This window comes from Netta rufina, assembly GCF_964035555.1.
Source record: "Netta rufina genome assembly, chromosome: 1".
Classification (NCBI taxonomy): domain Eukaryota; kingdom Metazoa; phylum Chordata; class Aves; order Anseriformes; family Anatidae; genus Netta; species Netta rufina.
In genome coordinates, this window is record NC_140123.1 from 122,826,429 (window position 1) to 122,849,753 (window position 23,325).

The 23,325-nt window shown below is 45.3% G+C and overlaps 1 protein-coding gene across 2 annotated transcripts in view; it reads left to right on the plus strand.

Moving 5' to 3' along the window:
• Positions 1 to 23,325, plus strand: part of GTF2E1 (general transcription factor IIE subunit 1) — a 45,583-nt gene that overhangs the window by 17,648 nt on the left and 4,610 nt on the right. For both annotated transcript variants that reach the window (XM_084305787.1, XM_084305788.1), the window contains exon 3: positions 20,147 to 20,348. In XM_084305787.1, the coding sequence (XP_084161913.1) occupies positions 20,147 to 20,348 (202 nt within the window). The remainder of the gene's footprint in view (positions 1 to 20,146; positions 20,349 to 23,325) is intronic.

Sequence of the window (23,325 nt, forward strand, 5' to 3'; positions counted from 1 at the left end):
AGAAGATGTGTTTTGGCTGGGTCTTTGCACTGTTAAGGTCTCAACAGTTAACAGAAATTGTTGATGTTTGAAAGAAAAAAATCTGTGTAGCCGTATTGGCTATGTAGATAAGAGAATTAATGATTTTGCTGCTGGAGGATCAAGCTTTATTGTCACCTGGAGGTAACAGAAGCTTTCTTGCTTCAGAAATGTGAGATTTGGGGAGGAAGAAAGATGAAAATGAGAGTGGGAGATTAGGGGGTGGCAAGTGCAAGACAATATTCATTTTAGAAGATAAGCAATCCTTTTGCTGTTCCACCCCAATGTGCTCTTCAGGGAAAAGCAACGGTAGCGAGAGGCATGAAACCTATTTGGTGAAGATTTGCATTTCAAAAGGATTGGCAAGGCTTTTAATTCCCTCCATCAGGAATGGCCAGGAAAGGCATTTCATCAGAACACAGCATCGTGTCTTCAATGATTAAAGGAAATCTGGGAGTCAGAAGGAAATAGGCAGCTGCTTTGGCAGAACAGGAGCAAGCTCAGTAATGTAAAATAGCTCAGATAAAGCCCATCTGAAAATGGATCATGGAAAAAAAAAAACAACTTCCCCTTCACAGTCAAACATTTTCTTCCTCTGAAGCTGTTCAGTAGTCTTATTCTTATTCTCCTGCTTGTTCCTGAGGAATTAAATGTGCCTGATTCGCTTCTTGGTCGCACTGCCATGTGGTGCTAAGGCAGGCTGTCTTTCCTGCGTTACCTTCGCTGTTGGTCTCCACTGGTGTGGCCCCGCTTGCTGAGAGGATTAAACTGCCCTGCTCCTGGGCACGCTCTCACTGACAAGAAGAAAAATGTGTTACAGTTCTACTGCAAGACTGACTATGAACCCTAATGTCGGTGTTTATGGGAATATCTGAATGCTGCAGTTTTAAGTTGTGAAGAGATCATTAGCAACTTCGGGATATAATTCTCTGGAGTCAAGAGAAGAGACCTGCTTTTTTATTTCCATAGTAATTGCATTCAGTTGGTGAAGCTGGTCTTAAAAGGCGTTTGCTTGCCTGTCCTCAGGCCTCAAGCAAAGCACCTATAGTACACCGCTGCAGTGAGTGGAGGACAAGGTTATAGCTTGACCATAAAAGACAAAGGATTAGGTGATTTGTGATGCTTCATTCAACCTGAGATGGAGGGATGGCTGTCTTAATTGTTCTCTCTGCTTTGCGAACAAGATCATAGGAATAAATCACGTTTATTGCTGGGAACAGACTACATCAATTTTACAAATCCCCATTTTTATATGAGGAGTCACTAACAGTTATAATTAAGTTGGCTGGTATATATACACAAATACTCTTGTAAAATCCTTAAAAATATATGTTGCAAAGGAACTAATGAAGCAAGAAAAACGAAATAATCTTCATCTGCTATATTTGGTTTTATATAAGCTAAAATTTTCAGAAGATGCTGTTTCTGTGCAGAAGGGCTGTCTCTGTATTTGGCTTGATTCTTTGGGGCATTTTAAGGTATTTAACTCAAGGCAGGCTGTGCTTAGCACAATTACTACACAATTTTTACGCATACAATTTTTTATGTAATGACCAAACCTTGGGTGGCCACACCAGAAAGCTTCTGCCGAGCTGTGTGTTCAGCCTGTACCTCGTCCTTCCTGCTGGCCAGGGGTTTGTGGCTCGTAAATGCCTTGGTGGTTCGTCTTAGCCTGCCTGGAGCTGAAAGCCCTAACTTGTAAAGCAGACAGGAACTTGCGGCTTTCAAGGAATGAAGGTCACTCTGCAGCTTAGTATTATCTCTGCAATGAAATCCTAATCATGTCAATCTGTTGTACATTCGGTAGTCTGAGTGTTAAGGGTTTGCTGCCTTGTGTTATCAACTCTGCAGCGGTGACAGTCTCATCCAGGGACAAATGGCTTCAGTTGTGAAAACAGAAGATGCAGCAGAGCCTCAGTTTAACCCATGCTCATGTCAGCATGCAGTCTGGGGATCCTCCTAAATGTTTCTGGGGTGGCTGTCATTCAGGTGCCACAGTAGAAACCTGCAGATTGAACCACTGGGCATGAGCTCCAGAGATCCCCCTTCTACCACATTTGCATGGCTTTATAACTTAACAGTTAAGGTTTCTACCTTCAAAAGGGGAAATATTAGGACACCTTTCTTCACGCTTGCCTGATTTCTCTGGTTAGACTGACAGCTTTGCAAGCAAAGTCTTTCTCAGTACATTTTTTTTTTCAGGGCTCCACTTCTGTGTGACTCTGAGCCTCTAGATCCTACACAAGTAGAACTCATGCCTTAGAAATACTGAGCCTCTGCTAGTCTTCAGCACTGTTGTAAAATTCCTTGTTTGTTGTTGATATTTAACTAGAAGACAACATGTTTGCAAATTTCTGAGATCCTTTTCTCTCTTTCTGTCTTCTTTTGGGTTAAAGACACTTTGGGACAGAAATGAGTCTTTTATGCTCTGCTTCTCTCCCTGTGGAGTACAGCTGATCAGTTCATCGCTGGTCTTATTAGCTGTAAAGGAAAGGAGTCAGAGCTCATCTCTATTTCAATTTTAGATACTACCTCTCTTCTATCAAATAAGTTGAAGTGTTAGAAATGCACTGTGCACAGATTTAACTAACAGAAGGAAATTCACCTGCCTCCTTGCAGTTGTGCTAATCCTGCCTGCTCTGATGGAAGTGGTTATGGTACTGAGCGTGAGTACGTACTTAAGGAGAAGAAAGGCAAAAGGAAGTAAACAACACATTGGGCCTTCTATATGGAACTTGAGAGCTCAGATATGTGCAATTAACGTCAGTGTGTTTGTTCATAATCAGTTCTGGAAGGAACATTAAGACCCTGTAAGCTTCTCAATATGGGAAATCAGGAACATCAGTTTTAGAAATGTTTGAGAATTCATTTTAGTAGGAGTTTTTTTTTTTTCTTCAGATCACTGACTGAATCAGAATATGTGACAATTTCAAATATGCATTTGCTGATTTCTTTTTTTTTGAAGGCTATATAAAACCACTTTCTTTAATATATGCCAGTGTTTGCATGCAGGTATGCAATACAATTTTTCAGTGTCAGAACATTGATTCATCAACTTGTGATGGCTCTTCATTTAAGAACTGCTGTCAGCTGTGATGCAAAACCCTTCAATACATTTGTGATATGCTTTTTCTTTTTCACATTATAGCAGTTAGAGCTTGAAATTGCTGTCTTACTCAGAAGTTATCTCGTTGGAGAATATCTCGAGTGGTACGGTCTCAATCACAGGCACTCACTTTGATCTTGTCCATGTAGGTCCTTGTAAGTGTCCTGAAATTGCAGTGTCTGAAAAATGAAGTTATGGCATACTGTCTTCATCCCCATTCTGCCAATCTCAAGGTGCATTTATACAGCTTATGACTGTCTTTCTTTGGCAGTATGGAAGGGAAGGTGCTGGTACAGGTGAGTAACGTAAAAGTAATGTGAAAGGCACGATGCTTTGGACTTCAGTAAACTTCATCTGGTTGACTTCTGACAATTTCTGTAGTTTGTAAAGACAGTTTTGCATTCTAATTGTGGTATCTACCAGAAACATTTTCCAATTCTGTCTCATTAGTACATTTAGTACATTGCACGTGTGTATATTGTTCTACTTTCAAAATCTTTAGTAGAAAGTTAGGAAGAACTTCTTCACTGAAAGGGTTGTTAGACATTGGAACAGGCTGCCCATGGAAGTGGTGGAGTCACCATCCCTGGAAGTCTTTAAAAGACGTTTAGATGTAGAGCTTAGGGATATGGTTTAGTGGGGACTGCTAGCGTTAGGTCAGAGGTTGGACTCGATGATCTTGAGGTCTCTTCCAACCTAGAAATTCTGTGATTCTGTGAAGTATGAAATTAAGTGAACCAAGGTAGACCCTTGAGATGACCTTTCTGGCTCACAGTAAACAGTCTAAAAATGGTGTTCTTTACCTTTTATGCAGTCATTTCATGATGAATTTATCTGGCCGTATTTCTTTATATTCTTGATGAGTCTACAAGACAGTTGAATGTCCTCTCTTCTCCCCAGTCAAAATATTTTGCTTCCCATTTTTCCTCTTACCCTCTAGCACCTCCAAAATTTCAGATTTGGTTCACCCTTTTTCTGTAATAACTTATATTCATGCTCAGTTCCCTCTATACCAGTAAATTCTTTTCTGTGCTTTGGCCTCCAACTCCCAGTTTTCCCCAAGTGTCATGACGTATAGTCTCTAACAAAATAAGCCATGAACCTCAGGTCTCCTCCACCCTTTCCCAGATCTGAATGCCAGCTGCAGGGCTTGCTGCCATCATGGTTGGTAATTTCTGCTTTAGCTCAAGGCACGTGCTATCCCTCACTGAGCTGCAAGAGAGTACCGAATCCTTTTTGGGGGAGGGAGGAAGACAGAAGGACATCTAGAGCAGGCTTTTTTTTCTCATTATACATAATCTATTAGTCTAGTAATACATGTATAAAAATTCAAAATTGGTTCACGTTAAAAAAAAATGAAATTACTGATAGGGTGAGTGATCAAAAAAGCTTGGGGGGGACCAATCAAGCATATTTCTGCAGCTTCATGTTAGTTCCCTTCCCTTCCGAAGAGAACTTCTATCCCTTGCCTAGTGTCAGGATGTTCATCTTGGATTTTTTTGGGGGGGAAGGGGGAAATCCAAAGCATTATCAATTTGTTATTTAAGGGTTAAATCAGACTTTGGATTTGTTTTTGAATTTGAAAGGCAGTGTTTGGTGTTCTTCTTTTTTTTTTTTTTTTTAGAAGATTTTTTTTTTTTTTAATAAAGTACCCTGATCTTTCACTGACTGCTTTTATCCAAATTCTGAACATTTCTTCCTGCTTTCACAGTAATTTTTTTGTCTGTCTTTCCTTGACCCTGAAGTAAATTCTTTATAAGTGCTCAATGCTTCGTTGAGAAATGGAGAGACACTTCTCTCGCATCTTTGATCCGTATTGCCATGTTTTTGTGGCGTGCATTGAGCAGACAATGAAGAGATGAAATGGGGATGGTTATGACTTTCAAGTGATGAACCATCTGCAAGTTAGTCCTTGGAGCGCACAGAGACGAACGCCACTAACTTTGTAGTGCTATTCTTCGTCTCGTACCCAAGGAGAACTGGGAGTATTCTGGTTTGGGATTGCAGAGATAACAAGTGATTGCTTTTGTGCCTGCTTCCTGTAACAATCTCTGGTTTTCGTAGTGCATCGAGTGACTGGTGCAGGTGCCAGCAGAGCGAGGTTACGTGGTTTGGGGTTTTGGTTGTGTTTTTTATTCTCTGTTCGCCTCATTTAGTTGTAGCTCTGAGGCAAAACAGCCCCTGGTTCCTGTGTGTTCACATGGAACCAGAACAAATTGCTTCGTTCCCCAGATTGTTGTGAGTGAGGTAAAATTAGTCTGAAAATATGTAGAGAGGTCAGAGTTCTGTTAAGAGGAAAGCTAGTGCAAAAGTGTAGAGGATCTTGGATTGAGTAAGTGGGGAAAGACCCTTGAGCTGGGCAGGAAGGGAAGTTCTTCGTCCTTGCACCATAAAAAGAATATTTAATAGGAAAATAAAGAAAACTAAAAACACCTTCCTCTCCGTCTACCTTCTTCTACCTCTTTCCCCAAAGCAGCACAGGGGAATGGGGGCTGTGGTCAGTCTTCTAACACTTCGTCTTCATGGTCCCTCTCTGCCCCTGCTCCCCGTGGGGTCCCTCCCACGGGATGCCGTCCTTCCCCAGCTGAGCCTGGGGGCTGCCCACAGGCAGCAGCTCTTCAAGCACTGCTCCCACATGGCTCCATTCCACGGGGTCCATCCCCCAGGAGCAAAGTGCTCCAGCACGGGTCCTCCACAGGCGGCAGCTCCCCCCAGACCCCCTGCTCCTGCGTTGGCTCCTCTCCATGGGCTGCAGCTCTGACCCAGGGCCTGCTCCTGCAAGGGCTCAGCTCTGGCCAGGGGAGGATCCCTTTTGGAGCTGGCTGTGGTCTGATGTGGGGCAGCTGCTGAGCTCTTCTCACAGAGGCCACCCCTGCAGCCCCCCCGCTACCAAAACCTTGCTGTGTAATCCCAATGTCAGCGTTTTCACGTATAATAAAATGTGCTGGCATTTGCTGGCAGCAAAATGAATGAATTAATTAAAATCCCAATAATTGTGTCAGTGTTCTTCTCTAAAGGAAATAACTGGCAGTGTTACAATGAAGTTTTGTGAAGTTATTCACATACATGAATGTGCATATCCATCCATCTTAGGTTTGTAATTGGTAATAACTTGGCGTGACAAAGCTAGGAAGAGGCTGAGTTGAGACTCCCAGAGTTGCTGCCTTACAGGTTTTCTCTGAGGCTGAGTTGTTGCCATTCTCTTCCCCGAGTCACAGTTGGCATCTGTAAAATCTTTCATTTGCCTCTGCTGCAAAATGCCAACTGTAGGATGGCATTCTTCATTAGTTATTACTGCTGATATAAGAACAAAAGGCAGCCCAAGAAATTAATGCAGCTAACATTTCTCCTACTTTGAAGACTTCGGAAGGAAGCTAAAATCAATCTCAATGTTGGCTTTGCTTTAAAACATCATTGCAGAACATTGGATGTTCCCATACCACAACTGGATAAATGAGAGAGAATTTCCTCCTAGACACAGGCGCTGAAAGTGGATGAGGCATTCATCTCCCCAGCTGGGTGTTTGCAGAGCAGGTGTGCACACCTGAGCTGCTTCCCGAGGCTTTCCTAGCAGAGAAAGGCTTTCCTGACACAGCTTCTGCCTCACCGCCGCTAAAGGGAGCCCTGCTGAGGAGTGAGGTAGCCCGTACGTTCATGTCTGCGCTGTAAGAGTCTTGTGTTCAGTGGGAAGAATCCTTCCGAGCTGTCGCAGGCACCAGATGAAGGCGAAGCCTGCCAATTTCGTTCGAAGACTCTGGAGGACCTATTAGAACGGCACATGTTAAAATCAGGCTCACATATGGTCTGCTGTAGTTAAACTTCTCTTTTGTATGGAACAGTCCAATCCGGAGAGACGCGGAGCTGTTGCACAAAAATAGTAGGTTTTGGTTGTAGTAAGGAAAAAATATGCATTTCAATTTTGGATTTATTAAAAATAATAAACACTGTAGTATATAAAATAATTAACCTACTACTTTATCAATGACTGGCATAAAACATATTTACCATTCTCCTTTGCTTTTGTTAAAACAACCTGTAGCAAGCTGAGAGCCCAGATACCTTGGCTTAGGTTCTGGATGTTATTTTCAGCGTGAAGGTAGCTTTTGGTGCCTTCTACATCTGTACGTTTTTGTCTTCACCCCTGAAACTGCTCAAAAGTTTCATGGATCAAGAATGTTACAGGTTTGGTGGTGGTGGTTGTTTTTTGTTTGTTTGTTTTGTTTTTTTTAGTGGTGGTCACTTATTCAAATTCAAGCTGAATTAAGCTCTCTTCCAGCCCACTCTCCAGTCAGCAAGTCCACTCTACCTACCAAAAAGAGAATCCGTGACTTCGAGCATTCCTCCGAAGTGAATACACTAGAAGCAGCAGAAAATAGGATGATGAAGAACCGTGTGTAGGAATCAACCTGCAGTTCTCTGCTTTTTCTTTTCAGCCTGTTTGTGCTGGAGACTAGGAAAACAGGGCAAGAGCATCATGAGATGTTGGGTGCTGAGTCATGCACAAGATCCTGTGTTAAAGTCAAAATCATTGCTGTGACTTTAAGTTAAACAGGTTAGCAGATGGTCTGTATCAGTCATGTGTAATGTGCTGGTGCAAGTGTTTGCTGTGATTCCAGTAAGAAAGGCACTCAGACGCAGTGAGGTATTGATTAAAATGTCATTTATTGGAGCTAATGAGAAAGAAAAGGAGAACAGATAATATTATGTCCCTTGGGATGCTGGGAACCCCGCGTTGTGCAGCACTGGACAGATTGCCAGTAGGGCACCACACGGTGTGCAGAACCTGGTCTCTTCACCAGCATTTTGGTCTTTAGAGTTTGTACAGGATTTTCTTGGAAGAAAACAATTTAATTGATCGCTTCAGCTGCTGAGCAGAATAAAGTCTGCATTTGAGCGTGTGGTTTCACTGTAAGATGGTAAGACAAGGGTAGGCACTGGTGGAGTAGTCGCTGGTGCAATCAGGAGCTGCCTTCGGAGTCCTCTCGTGTGATTCACTGGCTGTCCCTTCAGGTACTGTGACCTGGGCATGTGAATTTCATCAAAAACATGGTAGAAAAGTTAGTCTTCCCCTTTTTTTTCCCTAATGAAGCGTATTTGTTAAGCTGCCACTTTGTTCCCTTGGAATCATTGCAGCATGTGCAGCTGCGCTCCGTTTATCACCACAGGTGGTCATAGGGCAGGATAACGCAGGGTAACATAGCATCATCTCACGCCTTGCATGACATAGTTGTTAATACACACAGCAACCAGCTTCGCTTTTGCTGTCTGCAGCACAGCACTGTGGATTCCTGTTGGTTTCATCCTTCGTGGTGACCAGAGATCATTGCAGTGTGTTGCCTGGACAATTCGCCCTTTCTGCTCCCCCCCTTCTTTAAAACCAGCACAGTATCTTCTACCTGGCTCTAATGAATTTCATAACGTGGATTCCAGAAATTACTTCATTTGGATTAGCGTTGCTGTCTCCCAGAGCATTTTAACCCTCCTCTGCCCTCTTTTTGTTCATGGAATTTTTTATCTGCCAGTCACTAGAAATGTTACAGCAGCCTGGTTTAGCCACAGAGCTGGATCTGGTTTGGGCTGGAGGCTGGGCTAGAGGCCTGCAAAGGTCCCTTCCATCCCGAGCCACCCTACAATTCTAGTCTTTTTCCCATCCCTCACGTTTCACCAGCTGCACAAAACTTCAGGCTCCACCTGATTTGTGTCTAAGTCTGTATGACAGCCTGACATCCCTTTCCAAATGTGTCCTCTCCCTGCAGTCTGCTGGTGGCTTCAGCACATCTCAACAGTGGCACGGCCCCAGTGAGTCCGTAATTGCCACCTCCTGGACTACACTACTGGACCTGAAAGAGGGTGTGAAGGTGAGCAGGGTCCTGCAGTTTCTAGGTGAACCTCCTCACTACCTGACGACTTTCAGAAATGAACCAAAGAGATCCAGAAAGCTTTGATTTTGAAATCTTTCACGGGTCACACTCTTGGTTCCTCGGATCCTGCGCTCCCCCAGGTGTCTAGCAGCCAACGCCACCAGCCCTCAGCACATCGCCCCCAGGGGAAGGGCGCCGTCCCTGGTCCCTGCCGCACCACAGGGAGCAGTGGCTGCTTCAAAATAAATCCGAGAGCAGATGGCGAGGCAGATTATTGTTCATCCTAGGGCGATGCTGATGATGTGCCAGCTAGCTGCTGGTTGTCTATCAGAATTAATCAGGAGATGGTGCGGCACATGATCAGCGAAGCCACCGCTCCCCCTGGGAAGAGGGAAGGAAGAGGAGAGAAGCAGCTATGTAAAATGAGTTGTCAGAGATGTGGTTGTCTCCAAAGATAGGAGAAGTTGCCTGTGAAGGGGAGACTATTTAAAAAGAAAAGCAGGAATGGGCTTAGGGTTTGGGTTTTTATATGCACGCATGCTCTTTTATATAGCTGCACTATGCCTAGCTCCTAAAAAGCAACTGGGTGCATGTGATCAATTTCTCCCTGCTTTTGTCTCACTGGAATTGTAAAACATCTGAAATAAAAACATTCAAGAGATTTATAAAACCTTTATGGATAGGAGCTGTACAGATAGCATGAACCACGGTGCGAGCATATGCCTGGCTTGGCTTTCTGCTCTGTGTCAGGAAAGGACTCGCCGCTCGCTGTGCTGAAAGCACTTCACGAGCATTCACTCCCTGGATACCCACAAAATAAACTAGGCAGAAGCTGACTCAACCCATCGAGCTGAAAGACAGTAACAAAGGTACAGCCTCAGAGTTTTCATGCCTTAGCAGTCTGAAAGGTAGTTTACCCCTGGTGTCTTTCTTCTGTTTTTTTTTTTTTTTTTTTTTTTCCTTACTGTTTGACTAAAGAGGTTAATGAAATGGCATAACAATTAGCAGATGTCGTGTTTTGTTTCATCAAATTAAGAAACAAAAGAGGGAGTACCTTGTGGGTTGTTGTTTCTGTAATGGAAGTCAACAGGAACTTCAGGTCGCTTAGAGGAACTGTCAGTCTATTTTATTAACTCAGTAAAATTTGTTAAACTAAATTTCTTATTCTGTGTCTTCAGCTTCTGTTGCCCAAGCTACTTGTCATGACACAGATTTCCTCCAAAGATACATTTTTCTGGGGTGTGATTTATGGAGAACTCACGTTACTGTTTCTGAAGATGATTTAGGTGATACATTAAATACTTGGTTATCTGAGGCTATCAGGCATGGACAGTCTACTTAAAGACCACGTTTTATACAAACATACATTGTGAGATACAAAAAGTGGGATGAAATTTGCTTTTTTAACTACTACTCTTTCCTTTTATACTTTTTAAACATCAGCATAGTCCTAGGTTGTTAAAGGGATACTTGCCATGTCAAATAATCTGGGGGCTTTGCCTGTACGTAGCAGTGAGTGAAAGGCAAGGCTGAATTAAGCTTTTTTGGCTCTTATTTTTCAGGTGATCAAATTTGAGATGTTAGCAGTGAGGGGAAATCAACCCGAAGCAGAAATAAGATAGAATGACATGAAGAGAGGTAATCCCTCTGGACTCTGAAAATTTGCAAATGTCAAGGAGGCTTTTTTATTGCTTTGCCTGGCATTACTATAAGCTTCGTCAATATATCTCCTCCACAGCTCCACGAGCGAGACAGCAAATCACCAGCAGGTTATCTGAGACAGCAGGAATCTTTAGGTCAGAGACGTTCTTAAAACACTCCTGATGCCAGCAAGTCCTTCTCTCTTGCTGGTGTTGCAGATGATGAAATAAATTACTGGTTTATCTCTCGTTAGGTATAGGTCAGGCTGAGCTGGAAAATTTGTCTTGCGGGCTTTGTTTCTGATCAATTCTACCGTGTGCCATCGTGGGAGGGCCAACTCTTAGTGTTTTACATCCCTAGCACCTGAAACTTCCCATCTTTGTTGTCTTTTAATAACTGAAATAGTCTTGGGAATTAGTTTATTCCAGTGTCTCTGCACTTCCAATCTGCTATTATTTTTTTTTTTTTTGGCATGCAGGTTTCTAGAGTAATTTAATGCAAGTTGTGTACTCAGGGGGTGCTCTCTTAATCTTAAATATTTGGGTGCAGGTAGGAATGGGTGGCACACATACTCTGCAGTGAGAAGATTCCCATTTCTTCTGGTCAGCATTACTCATTTTGACCATGAAACCAGCGATAAGAGACTGCACTGCAGAAAGCAAAACTTGCCCTTAGCTGCAGAAGGTTTTTCCCTCTGAGTAAAGCACTAATTGAAAACATTCCCCCCCCTTTCTAAGTATGAAATATAGGTGAGAGTGACAGGAATTTGGTCTCTGAAGGGTTGGTAGCAGAAATGCTTAGTTTTTATCATGTGCCTGGGGCACTCCTGGTGGCTCACCAGGCCATGCTGGCATTTTAGATTGTGTTCTGAACACTGGTCTTAGCAGTCCCTGCTGTACATTTCGCCCTGTAATTCCCCTCCTCCTTTCTTTTTTGGACGTTTTGGTAGGCCTAGAGTGTGTCAGCTTCTGCTGGTGCTCCAGCCTACATCCTAGAGCCTGTGTGATGGTGCTTTCAGCACCGCTCCCCGTTACAGCGATGGTCAGCAAGAGAAGGGGTGAAAGATCTTTTAAAAAGATTTATAAAAATACTCTGTAATGCAGCAGAGTTAACAGGTAGGACTTGCAGGCAAAGCATACGTGTGCACGTGTCAGAAGGGAATCTGTTACCTTTTGAATGAGGGAGAATACGAGGTAGTTGATAGAAAATGCTACCTTGCATCATCCTTTGTATTCCCAGCAAAAAATGAATCCCCAAAAGTCAATCGGAGAGCAGTACCCATTCTTATCTCATACTGTTATATATCTTGGCAGTGCAGGGGCACCTTTCAAAGAGTGCAGGCTAGGAGCATGATCTATCACAGCAGTAAACAGCAAATTCAGTGAGGGCTGCCTGCGAGCTGCTCCAGACCTTTGGAAAGGAGGATAATCTGCTCCGATAATAGACTGGCTTTGTTCTGAAGTAACCAGCATCTGAAAAACCTGCTTTGTTCCTGTGAAGGGCCTCCAGAACCTCTCAGAAAACCAAAAGGGAAAAGCAGACGGAAGAGCAGCGTGTCCTTTCGGAGCTGGCCCATCTTGCAGTGCCACTGAAAAGAGCTGGAAACAACGCGCTGGCGCGGAGCTCGCCGTCTTGCTTCCTCCTCCTCGCTCTTGCCAGCTGCTGCCATCAGGCATCCACGGCCACCACTGCTGGAAGCAGCGGTAGGGAAATACGCACGCTTCTGCCATTGGCCTTCCAAATGGTGCCTTGGGACGGTGCTCTAAGTGTTTCGTTCTTGCTCTTTGTTCTTCAATAGATTTCTGGGGTGTACACGAGCAGATTTGCATGAAACGCAAAGCCTCGGCATCCCTTGTGTAACCTTCTTTTCAACTGGAGTTTATTATAATGAGGAGAAAATGACATTTAACTTATTTATTTATTTTTATTAATCTTCATTGTTCTCTGTTGGAGGTCCGCGTAGCTCTGTGGAGGAAAGTCATGCAGTAGGGAATTTTCCTTACCGCCTGTTAATCCTGAAAGGAGTCTGGAAGGAAAGACTTCTGGTTATTGGCATTTCTGAGCCATCTTCTATTGAAATTGATGCCCTTTTGGGCTACAGGTGGCACAGGAGGTGTGTCAGGGTTGTAAATCCCTCTTCTCAGGGAACATGTTGCACGTTGCTAAAGGGATTCGGTAGTTAGAGCAAGCGTGGAAGAAGAGATCTCTCCCAGAAAACCAGAAGTGCCGATGTGGGTTGACAGATTCATCTCAGGCACGGGAATTATTTCACGGCTGCCGTTGCCTGACACAGGAGGCTCTTGAATGAGTCTCAGGACATTTCTCTGCTGCTTTTTCCTTGTCCCTTGGTGCTTGAGGTTTTCAAGGAAGACAAATGCTGTCCTTACGTATTCTAAGGTGTTGCCAAGGGTGTCTTACCTCAGCAAGTCCTATTTTTACTGTTAACAGCAGGGTTCATTTTGTGCCGGGAGGGTCCAGAAGAAGGGCTGGACGCTATTTTTGGCCATCTGTAATAACGTTCCAGCAGCACCATTTTTCCAAGTTATGCCTAGGATAATGTAACTGCCGGAGTAAAATCCGCTCTGCAGCTTAACAGAGAGACCTTCTGTTTCCAGGACTGCCAGTCCCTCGATTTTTATACATTTACACAGTGCTCTCAGGGAGAATAAATAATACATGAACATATGCACCGGCTCAGTGAAATTTCCTTCTGATTGTAGCGAGACACCGGTTGATGGCAATTACCAAATCTATTTCCTTCACCATTTGCTAATGGTGCTGGGTGTTTAAGAGCGTGCCTTTCTCTCCTTTGTTGTTGTTGTTGCCACGAGTTGCCATCTTCTTTTTATTTGCTGAACAAATTGCTTTGATCCTTCTTCGTATGCTGGAGAATTGCGGTTTTGAACCCTCCTGAACAGGTTTCTTGCAGTATTACCTCATCTGAATCAGAAATTGTGCCACTGCCTAAGTGCCCTTAAACGCTGTGTCTGCTGTATCTATATTACAGAACTAGAAGCTCTGAAAAGAAACCGATTGACATTAATCCCAAATGAAGTGTTTATTCTCTCTTTAATACCTGGTGGGCAATTCACTCCTCTGAATCCACATTAAACAAGAAAAATGTTTAAGAAGCATTATTAGGGCTCAAGATCAGGTACTCAGAAGCCAGAGCTGTACCTGGGTGTGCATATATTATGAAACGGTGTTGAATTGTATGATCAAATACTGGTTTTTACACTTAGCAGATTCTCAAAATAAACCTGTTTTTGGGAGGCTGGTTTGGAGGAGTAGTATTTGTACGGGAGAAGCATTTAAGGCTGCTTCCCAAACCTGTTGTGCGTGTGGGTTAGACAGAGAATGCTGTCCTGAGGAGCAGGATTTCGTACTCCTGCCTCCACCATGGAGCCCTGTACCATGGTGAACAGGTCAGTAAAAACAAGTTGGTGGCAGGGGAACAATCCTTGCTCTTCCCCAATTTCACACAAACCTGTCTTAAAATTTTAAGGCCTGCTGCTGGGAAGTATTGATCTCATAGCTCTTAACTCAGTGGGTTTTGTGCTAGAGTATGTACATACCTAGGAGAAACTGGGTCTAGATTTGGCGTGTTTAGTGTTAAAAGGAACTTCTTTCACTTCATTTTTGGTTCTTGATTTCCCATTTGTGAACTGGCTTAGGAATTCAGATGTCTGCCCACAACCCAGGATGTCTGTACCTGGTGGCACCTCTCCCGAAGAGGGAGAGAGACAGGAGGAGATGCTGTGCTTCCTTGCCTGCTACCAGGAGAGTTGTCAGCGGTGGGGCACAGGCTGCTGTGTTTATCACCAGCCTCATCTGGCTTGTGGCTGTGGCTGTAGTGCCTTTCCGAGGGGTCTCCCAAAATTTCTACTTCTCTGCTTTCAGCCATCCCCAGCCTGTCACTGCATCTGACCAGCATCACTGCATCTGCTCAGCTGCAGTCTGCCTCGTCTTCTCTGCAGCCAGATGTTAAAGCAAGCTTCTTCAGACTGCTAGGGTAAAGCCTGCTGCGTTTCCAGTTTCAGTGGCAACACTGAATGTTTCATTCTGGAATTCGGGTTACCAAATCTTCCCTAAACGGCACCTTTTCCTACACATGGCCCACTGCTTGTACCAGAAGAAGCTTGAACAGTAGCATGGATGTCGTGGGGTGTCCAGACAGGGCTGACAGAAAAATGAATGCTTCCTGTGTCACATTTCAGGCCGGAGCACTGCAGTCAGCCTTGGGCTGTGGCGTGTCCTCGAGAGCTGGAGATCCAGCGGACCATGAAACCCGTCTTAGGAAGATGAGATGTGGCGTTGCGTTTTATGTAACACACTGTGCTCCGTAATTGGCTTTTTAATGCATTTATGGAAACGTTGAAATACTCGCAGAGAGAACAGTATTGCTGTGGTGTTCGGGAAGCATTTATTTGGTGTTTTTTTTTTTTTTTCTGTCCTTTGCCTAAAGCCACCGGGTTTTTGGAAATCAAATATGAATATAAATGTACTTGGGGCTATAGGTCTCCACCGTGGGGAGAAAAGAGAGATGGGGCCAGGGAAGGCTAGGAGGTAAAATTGAGAGGAAACTCATCTTTCCTTGGGGCAGGAAGGCGTTTCTCTCTCAGACACGAGGAATTGGTTTCTCACTGAGATGCTGAGGATGCTTTAATGAAGGCTGAGCAGCCCCGTCAACTCCAGGAGTCGCTAAAGATGAACAGCTGCTGAAGCCTAATCTGCATCAGCATTAATGCAGTTAACCAACAACTGTTTTAACAATCAGCTCTGCTACTAGCCCGGTTCATTAAAGTCCTTAAAACTCTCTTCGCTTCAGTTTAATCCCTCAGAGGTGAATGTCCTTACATCCGAACGTGGAGGTTGTTGTGGCAAATAACGATCCAGGCCTGCTGTAGCCACTCAGCCTACTATTTCTGGCTGTAACGATTCGGGAGGGAAGTGCCTTTAGGTGCTGTCCTAAGTAGTCCTCTAAATCCTGAAAATCAATGCGAAATGAAAGGAACTTAATTATAATTTGTACTGACAGCACTGCCTATTACTTAGGGTGCTAAGGACTCCCATTACATGAGCATGGATTGGTTGTGGAGGGAGGGGATAGGAGTTGTACTGATCCCTTCCCTTCCCTTCCCTTCCCTTCCCTTCCCTTCCCTTCCCTTCCCTTCCCTTCCCTTCCCTTCCCTTCCCTTCCCTTCCCTTCCCTTCCCTTCCCTTCCCTTCCCTTCCCTTCCCTTCCCTTCCCTTCCCTTCCCTTCCCTTCCCTTCCCTTCCCTTCCCTTCCCTTCCCTTCCCTTCCCCTCCCATGGCAGTGGGAAGAGGCTGGTACTGGAAAAAGCCACCCAGGGAAAGAAAGTTGGGCAGGGAGGTCTGAGAAGTGAGAGGCTCTGGAGTCCAGGCTGAGCAAGCAGGAGCAGGTTGCCCAGACACCCTGCTTCCCCCTGCAGCCGACCAACGCCGCGCTAGCAGCTTGTCATCTTCTCTGCTGCTCCGTTCAGTCAGGTGGCAGGGGGCTGTGAGGAGCAGAGGGCTCCACACCTGCTGATCACCATGCACAGCATCACCTGGAGATGGGCCTGTGTCTGGTTCCCTGCTGGTAGGAACCTAGCAAGCTCTGACCTTTCCTCGAGATCTTCAGTCGTCCCTTTCCAACATCACACGAAGCACTCGGGGATAGGAAGTGCTGAAATGAATGCTGCTTGCGCATCCTAAAACATTTTCCCTACCACGGATTTTTTTTTTTTCCAAAGCAATTGTGCTTTGCTCAGTGAGAACGATGAGCTGAGTGCATATAATGTTTTTGCTCTGGTTTGCTGCAGAAGAACTAAAAACATGTACAAGTCAGCCATTTACTGGAAGAAGATGGCTCCAGTACCCACAGCAGCATGATCTGATGACCCTTCAGGTCAGCTGTGCTTCTGTCTTGCCTTGGACTGGTCATTTCTAGGTAAATTTCTCTAAGGCTGTCATTAGCCGTTTCTCCTAACTCATTTGAGATGCCCGATTCTGGAGCCTGGAAGATAATGGGTAAAAGCCCTGCGTGCTTATTGCGGGAACAGAAGTTCCCGAGAAGCATTTCTCAGGCATTACAAACCAAGTGCCGCTCAAATCTGCAGATGCTGCTGAAATTTTGCCATCTGTGCCTTAGCTCACCCCCCATGTAATGGTAATAATGCTTCTTCTAAAAGAAGCTTGTAGGAGATTTTGAAAATAAATTACCTTAATGTTTTGTGGTTGCAGTGGAGAATAAAGAACTGGATGAGGCTGAAGGCTGGAGTAATAAAAATGAGCTGGAAGGTTGCAGTGTGAAGTACAGTGTCGTGTACCCAGCATCTCCTGCAAACCTCTCCTGTGAACATGGAGCTCATCCACTGGGAAGCGCAGAGGAGGAAAGGTCTGGAAGCATTGCGAGATCTTGTGATAATTGAGGCAGCACTTTCATGATCTTAAGAGGTCTCAGCAGTTATCCCAGAAGCACTAATGCCACTGGGCTTCTGGGAGGTCTCATCTGGAGAGTTGTGTGTGCTGCAGCTTTTCCCGAGTAGCAGAAAGGTGAGAGAGAAAGTGATCAAACGAATGGGTGGCCACTTTTATGAGGGGAAGGAGAACGTGTGGCTTATTTGGCCTTACAGAATGAAGGTGGAGGGGATGAGCTGGAGGGCAGCTTGTCAATATACCTGGAGGGTTAACCAGATGGAAACTGGCTGGGGTGAGGTACAGTTGGCAGCACAACGTGGATGGGGCTTTGGGCAGCCTGGGCTGGTGGGAGGTGTCCCTGCCGTGGCAGGGGGGTGGAACTGGGTGGGCTTCAAGGTCCCTTCCAGCCCAAACCATTCTGTGATCCAGCAGAAGACCTTCCTTGTGTCTTTAACATTCAGTTCCAGTTAAATGTGTGCATAGGTGAGGAGCCAAACGAACACGGTGGGACCGGTTTTAATTCTGATGTCTCCTCTCTTGGACAAGCTCCTCTGGCAGCGTTAAGCTGGTGCATGCAGCCGAATTCGAGCAGATGCAGCACGCACGTTTGGACACACCGCGTGCAAGGCGTGTGGGCGGTTGACCTTTTCCTTCTCTCGAGTGAAATCGAGTCATTAGGAATTAGCTGCAAATATCCTGGCCCTGTGCTTCAGAGCTTGAGCTGCGCTAATCGTAGCACGCCTTGGGGAGCCACAGCACCGGCGAATCGGTCCCTGAGGGAGCAGATGAGGAGATCTCTCTCTCAGAAGGCTGGTTTTTAACATGCTGGGTGCCTGAGCGTGGAACAGCGAGGTGTGTGTGGACAGAAGGGGATGCACGTGCTCCCTGTTGATACGTCCAAGGTGCAGGGAGGCTCAGCACCTGCTTGCCCTGGCTCGTGCAGCGTATTTGCGTGGCAAACCAGCAGTTGTGTCCAGGCAGAGGGAAGAAATACATCCCAGGAGTGGGCACGCGGCCATTCTCAGCCTTTGGGTGGGCTCCACTTCATGTTTGTCACATCCAATACGCATTTGTGAGGAGAATGTGTCACTGCTGATGTGACATAAAAGCTCTGGTGACATTTTGCGACCTCTTAATGTCTAGCAGAAGAGGTTCCCAACAAGTAAATGCCATCTGCCATGGCAAGCCAACTCCTCGGTTCTCTGATCACATATGCCTCTTCTGAAATGCTGCATCACCTCCAGAAAATCAGCATATTAATGGAGGAAGCCTGTCATTTCACTCATTCCCCGATTCTTTACATAATCCATCTCTTAACTTTATTTTTTGCTTGTGAAGAACCCTGAGGGGGGGACGTTGCAGCAGATCCACGAGAGCTCCAGGAGTTCCGTTCCATTTATTGTCTGATTTCTTGGTCCTGTGAACCGGAGTCATTCTCCCCCTGCTTTGAGTCTTTAGCAAATACTTAGTGTTCACAAATGGACATGAGAAAAGCAGGAGCTGTCTCAGGAACCTACAGCAGGACTTCGGGGTGTGTGGTGAGGTGGGGTTGTAAAAAGAGGAGAGGTTTCTCTGTTAACCTGGGTTTGTTCCCTTAGTCCATTATGGGAACCGAGATGTGCTAATTATTTTCAATTGATTCAACTTGTGCCAATTTGTCAGGCTGATAGCTTCAGATGCGGGATAAGGAGACCAAACTTTGGCCTCAGTTCTTGCCGGGCTGACAGCTTATATAATTGTCCCGTTCTTGAATCGATAGCGGCGGATTTTGCAGGATGAAGAAGTAAGCACAGAGTTTCGTGCTTGGATGGGAGAGGAGAGCGCCGTATTTACTTACCCTTCACGGCACGTGCTGCTGTTGTTGGGTGCTCTGGCTGTTGCAGAGATGTGACAAACTTTGTAAAGTGACTTCTTTGCAGGAAGTTTGTAAGTGTTACGCTCCACAGAGACAACACACTCGGATTAATTTGCAAGTAACGATGAGCAAAAGCTGTTTCAGATGGTGCCAAGGTAGAAAATTGCATTTCTACAGACTGTGGTGAGAGGCAACAGATTCTGCCTCCTGTCATAAACAGTGCCTTTATACGTTTTCCAAGAACTGTGGAAGCATTGTCTAGCCCTCATAGCCACCAGCGAAGAAGCTAGGTCTGTTTTTATCGCTCTGTTACAGGCAGAGAAGGAGATACACTGAAAAACGAAGCGACGAGAGTAGCAAATCTGTGCAGGCAGCAGGACGAGACACCAGCAGCCCTGGCTTGCAAGCCTGTCCCGTTACCTCGTGCCCTGGGCCAACCCCATTCTTCCAGCTGTGTTTGTACCTGGTGTCAGTGATACAGCCGGCTCCCGACACTGATGGTTAGACAGAAACATGCCGATTCCCTGACACAACCTGTCCTCGGGCTCCCTGTTAGTAAAAAGACACCTTTCCCTTTCTTCATTAGGGTGCCGAGAGATGATACCAGGTGTGTGTCAGTGCCACGGGAAGGATACGTAAAAAAGAAATGACACAGGGCCAAGAGAAATCCCGAGGTGGGAGCGCAGCATTTGTAGCCACGTAGCTGTGCCCGCCGTGTGTGAGGACAGGGCAGCGCACTGTGCTGCTCCCCTCGCTGCAGACCATATGGTGAGGGCCTGCTGCGAGCGCTTGCCCAAGGTTCCTGCTCGCAGATGGAGCAATGAAACCAAAAGGCCTGCTGTGAGTTCAGTAGTTTTTTTTTTTTTTTTTTGTAACTGCATTGCCATGCAACCGTTTCGGTTGCCTCTGTTTGACCTGCTTTTCTAGCTCATTTAAAACGTCTAGCAAGAAAGGGCGTGAGATTAGGAGATGTCTCAATGGTGGTACTGCAACACACCTGGGCTTCTCAGAGCAAGGAGCTGCTCCCCGAGCTGGGTATCACCGGGTGACATCAAAGTGCTTGTTGCTTTTTCTTGGCTGCTTAATAACCAGGTGCGCTGCGTGTGGGAAGGGGTTGTCAGAGTGAGAAAAGCTATTTAGCATCAAGCAAAGAAAACAGTGAAGCGCCCTTGTTTAAAACGCTGCGCAAAGAGCTGGCCTTGTTGCTTTTCTTCTGACGCTTTGCAACTTTTTTCATTTCAGGAACTTTCCGCTGTACTTTCTGTGAGACTGAAGTGGAAGAAGATGAGTCGGCAATGCCCAAGAAGGATGCAAGGACACTCGTGGCAAGATTTAACGAGCAGATCGAGCCCATCTACGCGCTGCTTCGTGAGACAGAAGATGTTAACTTAGCTTATGAAATCCTCGAACCAGAACCCACAGAGATCCCTGCCTTGAAGCAGAGGTGGGAACGGGCCCTGCTTTCTCTCACTGCTTCCTCACAGCACGTTGCTCTGCTCCGTGAGGTTTTCCCAGACCTTCTGCAACCCCTGGCTGCATTCGGGTCTTACTTGTTCTGCACCAAGGGTGCTTCACTCTCATCTTTCTCTCAAACCCTTTTGTTTATTCCTTTTGTTTCCACCCAGCTTTGGAAAGTAAGCAAAATGCATTCTACATTTCATGTTTCAAATCCATATGTAACAAAACTTCTTTTTCTGATTTTCTCCTACTTGTTACACAACTCGTTTTTGGGGGGAGACCACGTTATAGTCAGAAAATGTTTAAAATGTTCCTGCCCATGGGAAATGACACTTTCCTTCAGAACATTCCTAGCTGTACAAAAACAGATGATGTTTAAATAATGCAGAAAGATGTGGGGAGCTGTCAGTTTTGTCAGCTCTGGTGAAATGTGATGCACTTCTCTCTGTTTTAAAAAAAATAATTAAACACACAAGAAAAAAATCTGTACCATGGGGATGGGGGAGAAGCATTCCCACAGTTCCTCGGGGTGCTTGGCTTTTGTTAATGGGAGAGCGAGCAGGATACTTTTTTTTTTTTTACATTCAGACTAACCTTGAGAGAGAATGTTCATCATATATTAATGCTGGACAGTTTCTAATTAATATAATAAAAAATTACTTGTCTCTTTCTAGCCAAGAATATAGCTAATTTTGCTCATCATTCTGAGAAAAACAGAAGCCATGTAGGGAGGGGAAAAGATTTTTCCAAGGTCATTCAGCATGTCTTTGTTGATATGGGGAGGCTTTGAAGCCTTTATTCCCAAGCTGAATCACGAAATTTTGCTTTAAAAACCCACTGCTGTAGTTCGTGTAGTAGAACCGGGATAACCCCACCAAAAAGAGGGTCATTTCTCAGCCTTCCCATGGCTACCTTATCTCAGCGCACAGGAAAGGAGCACAGCAGAAGCCTGGTGCAGTCCCACGATTAAATAGCAGCACCCACTTGCTTGACTCTTAAATACTTAAAAAACATTGTAAATGATTAATTACTCTGAGCAGGGAATGACAAAATAAATAGGCATTTTTAAATCCTTACTTGAGCACAACTCGCTTCAGCACATACAATGATTTAATTATTTATTAACGCTTATTAATTCAAAGCAGCTAATTGCATGAAAGTGCTGCTGTGAGATCTTTTTTTTTTAAAAGTGCCAAACCCTGGGTTATTTATTCTCTCTCCATTTTATGGAGCCTTGAGTTTCTGAAGTCATTGCCGAAACTGGCATTCGATGCTCCTGAAACAGACAGAAAAGGTCACAAAGTGCCTGCGTCTTCTTTTTTTTTTCAGAGGCACGGGCAACTCGTGTTTCCAGGTGGTAGCTCTAACCAGCCTCACTGACAACCTGTAGCTGTCACTCACCTGCCAACGTGGCTGGTCACATCTTCATTTACACTTTCCTAGGAGGCAGTTCCTTCCCGTAACCTTGGCAGAGCATTAGTTAGCACCACAGGTTTCAAAATGCACGTGCTTTACCCGAGCCATTCTCCGTGGTATCCTAAAACAGATGAATTTGAATACCTCCTCCATTTTCTTATGTCAGGATAACATGATGTTATAGAACATAAATCCCTGCAGAATTCATTTCTGTGGTCATGCTGTCAAGGACCATGGGTTGTTCCCTATGAAGCCGAAGCTCTTAAGAGCAGCTAAACGAAAAAGTGCTTTAGTTCAGACACAGCACAAAAGGAGTTATCCCCGTTTTACAAGACCTTTTATTAATAGCCTGGACAGGATTGAGATGAAGATTTCAGGTTGTTTTCCCATTGCTCAGTGTGGTTTCTGCGGGCCATACCTCAGCTATGTCAAGGATTATTTATGTCACCTTTGAAGGCAGCTTAACCACTTAGTGAGCGATTTCCATCAGGGTAAAAGAACAGAGCAAATGGAGCCAGAGCTGGGGCCCTGAGCTGCCACTGTCTGAGCAGGGTGGCCTAGAACTAGGGGAAAAATACATCTTGGATCAAAGAGAGAGAAATTACTGTAAGAGTGCACTCCCTCCACCTGTTCTGTGCTGTCTGTATGGCAGCTTGCATGCCTGGCCTTTTGCTGGTGCCTGATCTAGGGTGCTCAACCTCAGCCTTTGGATCAGGTGTGCTGAATAGCAAGGTCTCCTCTTGCAGCGAGGGATATACCGCTGGTCACGCAGCCTCGAGGTCGTCCACTCCCAGCAGTACGGTGAAGATGCAGTTGCCCAAACAGCGCAGTGAGTTGAGACACGCTCACAAAGCTCGCTGGGGTCAGAGAGTAGATAGAAGCTGTCTAGATTATTCCATGCAAACGTGACACGTTGCCGGAGATGGTTTGAAGTAATTCGCATGGTAGGTGTCTCTTACAGCTGTTACCTTCATCTTTGAATCCCTCCTGACGTGAGGGAAGAAGTGTTTTGCTCCTAAATGGTAGTGCGTAGGAAAGAAGTCCATTTCAAACACACTTACGGGGACCTCTGTGCAGAAGTATTATTAGGCAGCTCCTGGCACCGCCGAGCATTCAGCTGTCACGCTGCAGTCATGGAGAGGCAGAGGCTGGGGGAGAGTTGCATTGTGTGTCTTGTGAGGGAAGTGGATTACATAAAATTGTCAGGGAAACGCTGGTTACAGATTTCTATTGTGTGGGAAGCAGAGCGGTGCTTTTCACAGAACACATGCCTGTCTTGGAAAACTGAAAGGTACCAACACTTGAAATCAGGCACTGGGAAGAAGGTCTCGGTGTGGTTCCTTGGCTTATGTAAGCAACCCATGGGCACGGGTCTTCTCCTTCAGCCCAGAAAATCAAGGCTGCTCTGAAGCTTTCCTGGTGGGGCTGGCTGTGGGAGAGAACCAGCTAGTGTGTGGACACGTGCTAACGCAAATATTGTGAGGTATTTTATGAAGAGATCCCAGCAAACGCACTTATAGGAGGTCATGAGTAGCCCTGAACCAAGC